The sequence below is a fragment of the Panthera uncia genome (genome assembly GCF_023721935.1).
Source record: "Panthera uncia isolate 11264 chromosome B3 unlocalized genomic scaffold, Puncia_PCG_1.0 HiC_scaffold_1, whole genome shotgun sequence".
Taxonomy (NCBI): domain Eukaryota; kingdom Metazoa; phylum Chordata; class Mammalia; order Carnivora; family Felidae; genus Panthera; species Panthera uncia.
In genome coordinates, this window is record NW_026057582.1 from 112419503 (window position 1) to 112428985 (window position 9483).

Consider the following 9483-nt stretch of genomic DNA (forward strand, 5'->3'; position numbering starts at 1 on the left):
AGATTCATTTCTTAGGGCTGAAGAAGTAAAAGGCCCCTTCTCTGGAGTCCCTGGGGTTTGGGCTGGACCACTGGAGCAGAAAGCAGGGCTGGGCTCCCGGGGCGAAAGCCCAGGCCAGGCCTCCAGGCCCAGTTCCTTCTGTTTCCTTCCTTTGTGCTGGTGGAGAACAGTGACCCGGTGTAACAAGAAGGGGAGCTGACAGGGGCTCCTGAATGTGATCAGAACCCCCACCCTGCCCCTCAGGAGGCTGTTTGCAGCACCAGCTCTGACACACCCATTCCCTCTCTTTCCCAGCAAACTTCTACCCTAAAGAGGAACAGAGTGCCCAGCACCTGCCCCAGGGTCTTTGAAACCCTTGGCAGGAAGGGGAACTGTGGGTGGTTCAAGTGTACCTTGAGGGTGTGTCAGCCTCCAAACCCTCGTCCTTGCCCAGGGGGGCAGCAGGGAAATGGCCTCTGGGAGCCCCCTAGCCCACCCCCGTGCCCCCACTTCTCTCCAATACATTGTAAACAGCACATTTATTGGTGGTTTGCAAACCTCTGGTAAAAAGCACAGAACAGCAGGGCTCTCCAACATGCTGCCCTGGGCCCCAGCCCGTCAAGCATGCAAGACGGAGCTGGCGGATTAGTCAAGACGTCTTCAGGAGCAGGGCCGGCGGCAGAGCAGGCCCCACGCTTTTCCATCCCCACCACCCAGCAGCCTGGGCCTAGGCTGCAACCAGGAAGGCAGGCCCAGCCCAACCCCCAAATCCCCGCCATGCAGTGACCTCTTGATGGCTGCCTTCCTTCTCCCCGACTCCACGTCTCTGATCCCCACTCTGGAGCTGGACCTGAGCCACATGCTTTGCTCCTTCACACTGGGACCAAACAGTTATGGTCAAACTGTTTCTATGGGCCCTGCCTCTCCACTCAGGTAGCCAGCAGAGCGAAGCAGGCCTGGCTCTCTTGTCATCACACTGTGTACTCAGCTCGGGGGTGGGCACTCAGCAGGGGACCAGGACGGGCAAAGGCTTGTTCAGAAGACCACTGTAGGTGAGCAAGGCAGGGCAGCCTGACTTAGTCTCTCCCAGAGTCTGGTGTCTGCCAGCCTCCATTCACTGGCTCCTGGCTGAGGCTGAAACTTCTCAAGGCTTCAACAATCCAAGGTACAGCACCGGTGCCTCCTCCTCCCAGATGCCCCCCCTGGCTTGATGCCAGACTTGGGGCTGGGCTATGGACAGTCAGCCAAGGCTGCTACTTCAGGGCTCTGAGGACAGCCTCCAGCTTCATGGCCACGGCCAGGTCGCCCTTCACCTTTAGCCGCCCACTCATGTAGGCCCCCAGGGGCCGCAGCTCCCTGCACAGAAGGGCCCGCAGGTCTGCTTCAGCCATCTCCACCACCACATCAGGGATGCCGTCAGGCACCCCGTGTCCTACCCTCCCGTGCCCTGTGCAGGGAAAGAAAACTGAATATTAGTAGAGGGACAGCTATGCAGCAGGGGGAAGACGGGGTTAGCATGTCCCGCTGGGGGGGAGTGGAAAGTAGTAAAGTGTGCGGGTTCTAAGTGTGTGTGACCACTCAGGGCTTTAGCTTCTAAACTGGTGAAATAGGGATGCTGATCATCCCGAAATCAGACGCTCTTGGTGAGAAGTAGCTAAGCTCACACACCGCAATGCTCAGCAGAGAGCCTGGCGTGCAGTGGGCCTGCACTATGTGTGGGGCTCTTGGTGTAGGAAGCTCGGCTGTCTAGGTTGTCCCGCTGGCCAGGACAGGGCAGGGAGACAAAGGCCCAGATAATCGCTGTCTGCGCGTGGTGTCTGAGCCCCCGACTAAACTGTTGGCAGGAGCAGGGGGCAATTTAAAAAAGGACCACCAGGGTGGGAGGTGGGTGTGAAGGAGAGGGCGGGGAAGGCAGTGGCACCTGTAGTGAGGTCGAGGAAGTAGATGCTCTGGGTCCCGCTGGGCAGGAGGACGTTGAACTGGTAGCAGGCCCCGACCTGGCTGACCAGGGCCTCTGAAAGGAAGGGCTGCAGGGCCGTCAGCAGCCCCTCGGCCACAGGCTGCTTCGGGCTGGGCCCGGCGCCGCCGTGAGGGGCAGGCAGCTCGACTTCGCTCACCATCTCCAAGGTGTCCGCTGGGCGTGGCCAACAGGATTGGGGAAGGAGGCAGAGAGAAGAAAGTCAGTGTGCTGCCAAGGTCAGGACCAGTGTCACCTCTGTACCTCTCGTGGCAGTTTCCTCTTATATGCCCTTCAGGCCTGAGTTCAGCTTCCTCCTCTAAGAAGTAGCCCTTACGTTTTCAGCCTTAATCCCCAGAGCCTGTTTCTCAGCTACTCCAGCCCTGAAAGTCAAATTCTTTCCCAGGTGCGGTCACTTCCTGCCACAGAGGCTCCCGAAGGCCTCTACACACTCAGGTCCCTGGGCTCTTCTTGCTGCTTAGCTCGGTCTGCTTCACCAGCGGGGCTGGCTGAGCAGCTGGGCAGGGGTGCACTGCACACAGGTGCCGAACTCCGTAAGGGAATAAGCGGCAAAGCCGCGCCTGGGCAGGACACCAAGCTGAGAGCCTGGCTGAGCGCCGCCCAGTTCCTCCCCCGGGGCTCCTCACCTGGCCCTGGGGGTGGGGCACTTCCTGCCCCCGAGGACAGGCCTCCTCCCAGGAAGTGGAGGGCCAGCTGCTGGAGGGTGCTGTCTAGGCTGGACCCCGCTGGGCTGTCCTGGGGTGGCTGGAGCACAGCCTCCACTGCCAGTTCCACTCGGTCCACCTCCAGCCCCCAGGCCCTGGTCACATCGTTGATTTCCAGCTGGAAAAAAGCGTGGGGAGAAATGGAATTAAATCAACAAGCCTTTCTGGGAGCACCTTTTTTTTTTGGCCCAGAGGCCCCACAGCCTCCCGGGACAACTCCCTATGGGCCAAGCTCCTCCAGGGGACACAGGATGAGAGCCGTTACAACCCAGCAGTGCGCAGCTGGTGGTGAGCAACCTGGTGAGGTCCAGGGAAGGAGCATGGGTGCTGGTTGGAGGGGAGTCAAGCCGGTGAAAGGGCCTAAGGGAAAGGAGGGCTGCAATGTTATGATTTGTAAGAAATATACATTTGATCATTTAAATCATCAAAATATTTCTATACATTTGGCCTGGTCCTGGCTCACAGCTCCTACAACCCTGGGAACTGCCTGTGAGAAAAGTGATAAAGGTGTCTTTAGTTCTGACAGCAAAGGTGATTTTGGACCCCACCCAAAGGTGGGGGCTGGCTGCCAGGAGGACCAACTATGTGACTGGAGAATTGGAACTTTCAGTCCTCAGAAGCCTCCATAAAATCCCCAAGAGGACTGGGTTCCAGAGCTCCCAGGCTGGTGAACACCAGGAGGGTGGTAAGAATGGTGTGTCTGGGGAGGCCGTGGAAGCTCCATGCCCCTTCCCCAGACCTCACTCCGTGTATCTCTTTGGCCGTTGATTCATATATCTTATCGTATCTTTTAATAAACTGGCAAACATTAAGTGTTTCCCAGAGTTCTGGGAGCCGCTCTAGCAGAAGAACCCAGGAAGGTCACCCAGACTGGTCACCCAGGTCCAGTCTGTATCTGGTTGGTCATAAGCACCGTAACGGCCTGGGGCTTATGACTGGCATCTTTAGTGGGGAGTGGGGGGCAGTCTTGTGGGACTGAGCCCTCAACCCATGGGGTCTGATGATGCTGTCTCCCGGTAGATAGTGTCAGAATTGAGCTGAATTCTTGGGCATTCTACTGGTGTCTAAAAATCGCTTGGTGTAGTGTGGGGGGAACCCCCCTTCCCCCACATTGGAAATGGGCCCGGGAACCCCAAAAGAAGGACTCTTCCAGGCAATGGGAACAGGATGTGCAAAAGCCCAGACTGGAGAACCTGGAATGTTTGAGGAGGTGTGAGTAACCATAGGTGCATTAGGCTGGACCATCAGGTGTGGGCTGGGAGACTGGAGATAGCTGAGGGCTCAGGGTGGATTGCTCCGGTTCACTTGGATTTATTCTGACACACAAGGAGCCCCAGAGAGGAGTTTAGCAGGGAGGTGATAGACTTGCTTGTTGGGAAGATCCTCCTGGCTGCTGTGTGGACACTGGATTGAAGGGGGCTGAAGGTGGAGGCATGGAGTCCAGGTAAGACATTGTTTCAAATTGCAGGCAGAAGTGATTCGGATCTGGTGTCAGGCAGAGATGTGGCTGTGCAGCCAAGGTACACAGAGGACAGAGCACAACTCTGGAAACTATATAAAGCTACAGCAAGACACTAGAGAAACAACCAGTAAGCTTGGTGGCTGCCTGGATGTGCAATGAGGGAAGGCAGTGAGGAGTCAGATTTCTGGTGTGGGCTCCCGTGTGGATCGTGAGTGTAGGTGTTCACCTAGACAGCAGGCACAGAGGGAGACACAGATTTGGAGGTGGCTAGGGGAGGGATGATAACTATGGAAGAGCCAACTGTCCAACAGGGGATAAACTGGGGATAAATAGGGTCCCCGGCACAGGAGTAGGGCTAGAGCAGAGGATTGTAAATAGTGTCCAGAGGTAGCACAAAGCCCGGGTGGACGAGCTCTCCCAGGCCATCCCAGACAAGAGGAGGCCAACGCCAGAAACTTGGAAACTGAAGGGCAGGAGAACAAGGAGTAACGCAGTGAGCTGGAAGCAAGGAGGACAAGCAGACTGTGGAATAGTGGAAGCCAAGGGAAGCAGAGGGTCTGAGAGTGAGAGGAGGAGGGTCCACAGAGTGAAAGGCTACTGCCAGGTGAAGCGAGAGTAGGACTGAGAAACGCCCCCAGAGCTAGCAGAAGGGGCTATCTCTTTTAGGGGCCTGGAGGAAGCCTAAACTGAGGACCGGCTGCTGAAGGGCAGGGGAGAGGCAGGTGGGAGCCAGTAAGGGCTGGGGTGGTGGATGAGCCTTTGCCCACACAGAAAGGAGAGGAGGGAGGACTAGCGGAGGCAGGAGCTGAGCCCTGGGCCCAGAGCACTGCCCTGGCAGGGCGGAGTCTCTGAGGAAGCTGGCAGTGAAGCAGGGAAAATAGCACTTATGTAGAGGAGGTAGAAGGGGTGACGCTGGAGGTGCTGAAAGGGCTCTTGTCCTGGAGCATCTGCCCCTCCCCGCCCCCGGCCCCAGGAGCAAGAGGCGAGGCTGTGGCAGAGGGACAAGGGGTGGGTGGGTGGTGAAGGGGAAGCAATCGGCCTGCAGGAAGAGTGAGCAAGCAGCTAAGGGAGGGCCTGGCAAGGGACAGTGGGGAGCGTGCACCCCTCCAGGGGAGAAGTAGGCAAAAAGGCGAGTGGGAATGAGACATTTATGCCTGACCCAGGGCTTTGGGGAGGCATGCCGGGTTTCTCGGGATTTCGTTTTAACCACAGGCCCTGACCCTACTCTACCAGGCGCCAACTCAGTCTGGGCAACAGGCCCTAAATGACTAACATCCTGGTGTGGGACTGACTCCCCCAAACTGCCTCTCTTTGGCTTTGTTGCACAACATGCCTGGCTTTCTGGCTTCTTCCCCTACCCTGCTCCTGACAGCAATGACTGAGATCAGTTTTCTCCTCTGAAAAGCACGTTAAAATGGCATGTGGTTTCATAAATAAAAATTGTTCTCAATTGTAGAAGATGGAGGTGTGGGGGGTGAGAGGGCAGGTGATCTGGCTCTAGGCCAGCTCTGCCCTTGACTGTGACTCTTAGAAGGCATCTCAAATTGTTTCTGAGCCCTGGGCGCCTGGGTGGCCCAGTCACTTAAGCGTCTGACTTTGGCTCAGGTCGTGATCTCGGGGTCTGTGAGTTCAAGCCGCACATTGGGCTCTGTGCTGACAGCTCAGAGCCTGCAGCCTGCTTCGGTTTCTGTGTCTCCCTCTCTCTGTCCCTCCCATGCTCATGCTCTCTCTCTCAAAAATAAACATCAAAAAAAAAAAAAAAGTTTCTGAGCCTTTAGTTTCCTCCCTCCAAAATAAAACAGTAATAATAGGCCCTCTCACAGCAAGATGTAAAGCAGAGCTACGCTTGGGCAGGCAAAGGGGCTTGTAAACTAGAAAATGCTCTGCATGTGACAGCTGCAGTCACCATCGCAGTAGGATTTCCCGAGGAGTTTCACTCACGTGGTTGATTCACTTCCTGAAGGGATTGGCATTACCCCACCCCTCCTGTCCTCTCACCCCAAGTCTCCGGGGTAAAACAGAGCCAAGGGGAACAAGGGGAAACCTCATCCACGGTCCACTGGGACACGGGACAAAGCACAAGGTAAGCATGGGGAGCAGGGGACGTGCTGCCACATGTGTATTCACTTCCACCCCATCTTGTCATAGAAGGGACATGAGGGGAATTCTGGTATAGATAATTACTCACACATGGAGAAGAGGCAGGAAAAAGGTCCCCAGGTCCCGACGTCCCTTTGTTCTGTCCTGAACAAGGAACACAAGGCCCCCAAAATGCACATGCTGCACACGAGCACAGAAGTCCCCAGAAGGTGACTGGCAGGAGGCCTGCTCCTTTCACCTTCCCGCCTGCCTGTGAGGCGCAGTGTGGTCATGGCAGTGCCCGCAGGGCATGGCAGGGTAAAACCCCAGCAGTGAGGCAGGACCCAGGAATCTCTGGCAGGCCACTCCCCTCCAGGGCCCCTTTGCCTCTTTAAGATGGGCTCGCCAAGACCACTCTGGTCTGCACCCGTCTTCTGTTCCTCAACTCACAGTCCCACCCAGACCACTGGCTCTTCAAAAGTTAGGACATATGGTAAACTGAGGCCCAGAGCGATCCGGTGCTTTGCTCAAAGTGCTCTGGCAGGCAGAGCCAGGCCCACGTGCCCACCACTGACCTCTACCGTGTGAGAGCTGCCTACCAGGAGCTGGTCACTGATCTTGAGCTTCTCCATCTGGATCTCCCGCAGAGGCCTCTTGAGCAGGGCCTTGGTCATGGCATTCTGGGCTGTCATGCGCGTGGCTGTGTTCAGGTCCTTCACAGTCATCACAGATAGTACCGGGTCCCAGATGCGAAACTGGACGTCGGCCCCCACAGACAGCACAGCCCCATCCTTAGAGGCCAACTATTGGGGGAGGACGTGAGACAGGGGACACTCAAAGGGCTGGGGCTGCAGGTAGGTCAGGCCCACTGAGACCACCCAGCTTGACCCACCCGCATGGGACCTAGCTCCTGAAGGGGAAAATCATGTCCCCAAGTGCATGGTGTTAGGTACACGAAGCAAGGATATCCTTCCAACCTCCATCCTTGACTTTCTGGTCACTCCCCCGACCCCACCCCTGATGGCTACTCGTACACCAAGGTACCGCTCCCACAATACATTCTGCACAAGCCCCCACTCCCTCTGTCCAGGGGAGCCGAGAAGCCCCTCACCTTGCAGGGAGGGACATTGAAAGCTCGTGTCCTCAAGTCCACCCGCTGAAAGGAGTCAATGAAGGGCAGGAGCAGAACCATGCCAGGCCCTTGAGGGGTGCGGATCCTGCCCAGTCGAAACACTATCATCCGCTCATAGGTGGGCACAATCTGTTCACGAGAGCGAGGGAAAGGGGTGAAAATGCTGAGTGTAGGCAGGCAACAATGTCTGGCAGGGTCCCTCCCTCGCCTCTCTCTTCCCTTGCTTTGGCTGGTGTCAGTTATCCTTAGATCTTTTTAGAAGAGAAAACCAAGGCTCTGAGAGGTTAAATGCCTTACTCAAAAATCTCAGAGCCCCCGAGTGAAACAGGCAAGATTTGGATGTAGTTCTGAATGACTCCAACCCCAAGCAAAGGCTTTCCCAATTTCAGAAGTAAATATGTCCAAATTGAGAAATGAAGGCCCAGAGAGGCAAAGTGACTTGCCTAAGGTCACACAGCAGTTGTTTCAGTGGCAGTTTTAGGACCAGGATTTAGGACCTTCTAAGGCTTCCTTCCAGACCACACCAAACCCAAAGGCTTTCCAGAAAAGTTGACTATTATTGCCTAGGGTCACACAAAGAGCAAGGCCTTCCTGGGCTTCCACCTTCACTGCAGCTCTCAGATGTGATCCTTAACTATAGTTCATCTTTTTCCCCTCTACACCAGCCCTGTTGAGAACCAGGCCTGAATTCCGACTACTCATTACCTGCTGAGCCAAGTTGAGTGTTTTTCATTTCAGATTTTAGCCTGACCCAAAGAAAGGAACGTATGGCAAAGATATCTGTGTGTACCATAAAGCCAGTGTCCAGACCCCAGGACTTGGGAAATTGGGAAGGCTTGATGACCATTTACTGGCACCCAGTATGACTTTGGGCAAGTCTGAGCCTCACTTTCCTCATCTGAAAGATGCAAATGAACCATCCTTGACTAGCCCATTTCATCGGGGTGTGATAATGTAATATTTAGAGGAAGTGGATAGAGGATGGGGAATTCATCTAACAACACCAAAGGTTTCAGTGCAGCCCAACCACCCTGAGGGTAACCCGGCCAGCCTTACCTTCAAGGCAAACCAGCCGGAAACAGGGAAGGTAATCAGCAGCAGCAAGAACCCCAGGAAACTGATGAGGCCATGGCAGAGGTAGGAAGGCCAGCTCTGGGGCGCATCTGGGGACAAGAGAGCAGAGGCGGTCAAGGAACGCCAACTGGTTCTGGCAGGATAGCGGCAGGCTGAATGAACTTGGTCAAGGGCACCTTTTGCCCACCTCCAACCACCCCCCCTTCACCAGCTCTTTCCTTTTCAGGGCTCTCCGTTGCCTAATACTCCCGTATCTTTAACCAGATGCTAGTTAAGGATGTTCCCTCCTCCCACACATCAAAACTAATCTGTCTGAGTCCCACTTCCACAAGGCCTAGTCTCTGCTAGGCAACAGCCATTAGATGTGAGAAGCCATCCATGTGACGCTCTCCTCTCTGGGTATCTGGACCAATTCCCTTGTCTGATATAGCCTGCTATCTATGTGAAGCACAGAGCCAGGGGCACCTGGGCATCTGTACACACTGTGCTGGGTTGAACTGAATGCTGGTGGTATAAAACATTCCTCCTCTACCATCAGCCCCAGAAGCGTGCTTTCAGGGCCTCCTTTTGCAGATAATACCTTAGCCTAAAGGGATAAAGCACTAATGGCTCAACAGGAGCCATGGATGACAGGGAAGATGTTCTTCTCTCTTCTCAGGCTCACCATGCACCCCCTTTAATGCCCTAAGGACTACTGAATGCTTCACTTGAAGCAGCTTCGGATGGGGTGTGGGAACTAGGAAGATAGGCTCATCTGAGACAGAGGCCCTGGCCCCTGGAGAACCAAGAGCCCAGAATGAAAAGTGGAGCTGAGAAAGCCCCAGAATCTAGGATGATTATCCTCTGCTCTCCTTCCCATGCCAAGGCTGGACAAGAGGCAGACAGGAGCCTCTGCTCAGACCTCCCAGGAACACCATGCCCTCTGGGCTCTCCAGGCCCCAGGATACTGCCTGGCTCTGACCCCTGTGGCTACTGCAGGAAAGAAACCCTGGGATAGGGTCAGCTATCATTACAGGAGGGTTCGGTTTTCAGACTGAGGCATGTGGGATCTGATCCCGGGGGGGGGGGGGGGGGG

The 9483-nt window shown here is 55.5% G+C and overlaps 1 protein-coding gene across 2 annotated transcripts in view; it reads right to left on the reverse strand.

The window, feature by feature from the left end:
- Positions 1–503: 503 nt before the first annotated feature.
- STOML1 (stomatin like 1) overlaps positions 504–9483 on the reverse strand; it is an 11933-nt gene continuing 2953 nt past the window's right edge. For both annotated transcript variants that reach the window (XM_049613854.1, XM_049613853.1), the window contains exons 2-7: positions 8391–8497; positions 7314–7463; positions 6802–7005; positions 2584–2779; positions 1901–2113; positions 504–1426 (exon numbers count right to left, since the gene is read on the reverse strand). In XM_049613854.1, coding sequence (XP_049469811.1) covers positions 1233–1426; positions 1901–2113; positions 2584–2779; positions 6802–7005; positions 7314–7442 — 936 coding nt within the window. In that variant the 5' untranslated portion in view covers positions 7443–7463; positions 8391–8497 and the 3' untranslated portion in view covers positions 504–1232. The remainder of the gene's footprint in view (positions 1427–1900; positions 2114–2583; positions 2780–6801; positions 7006–7313; positions 7464–8390; positions 8498–9483) is intronic.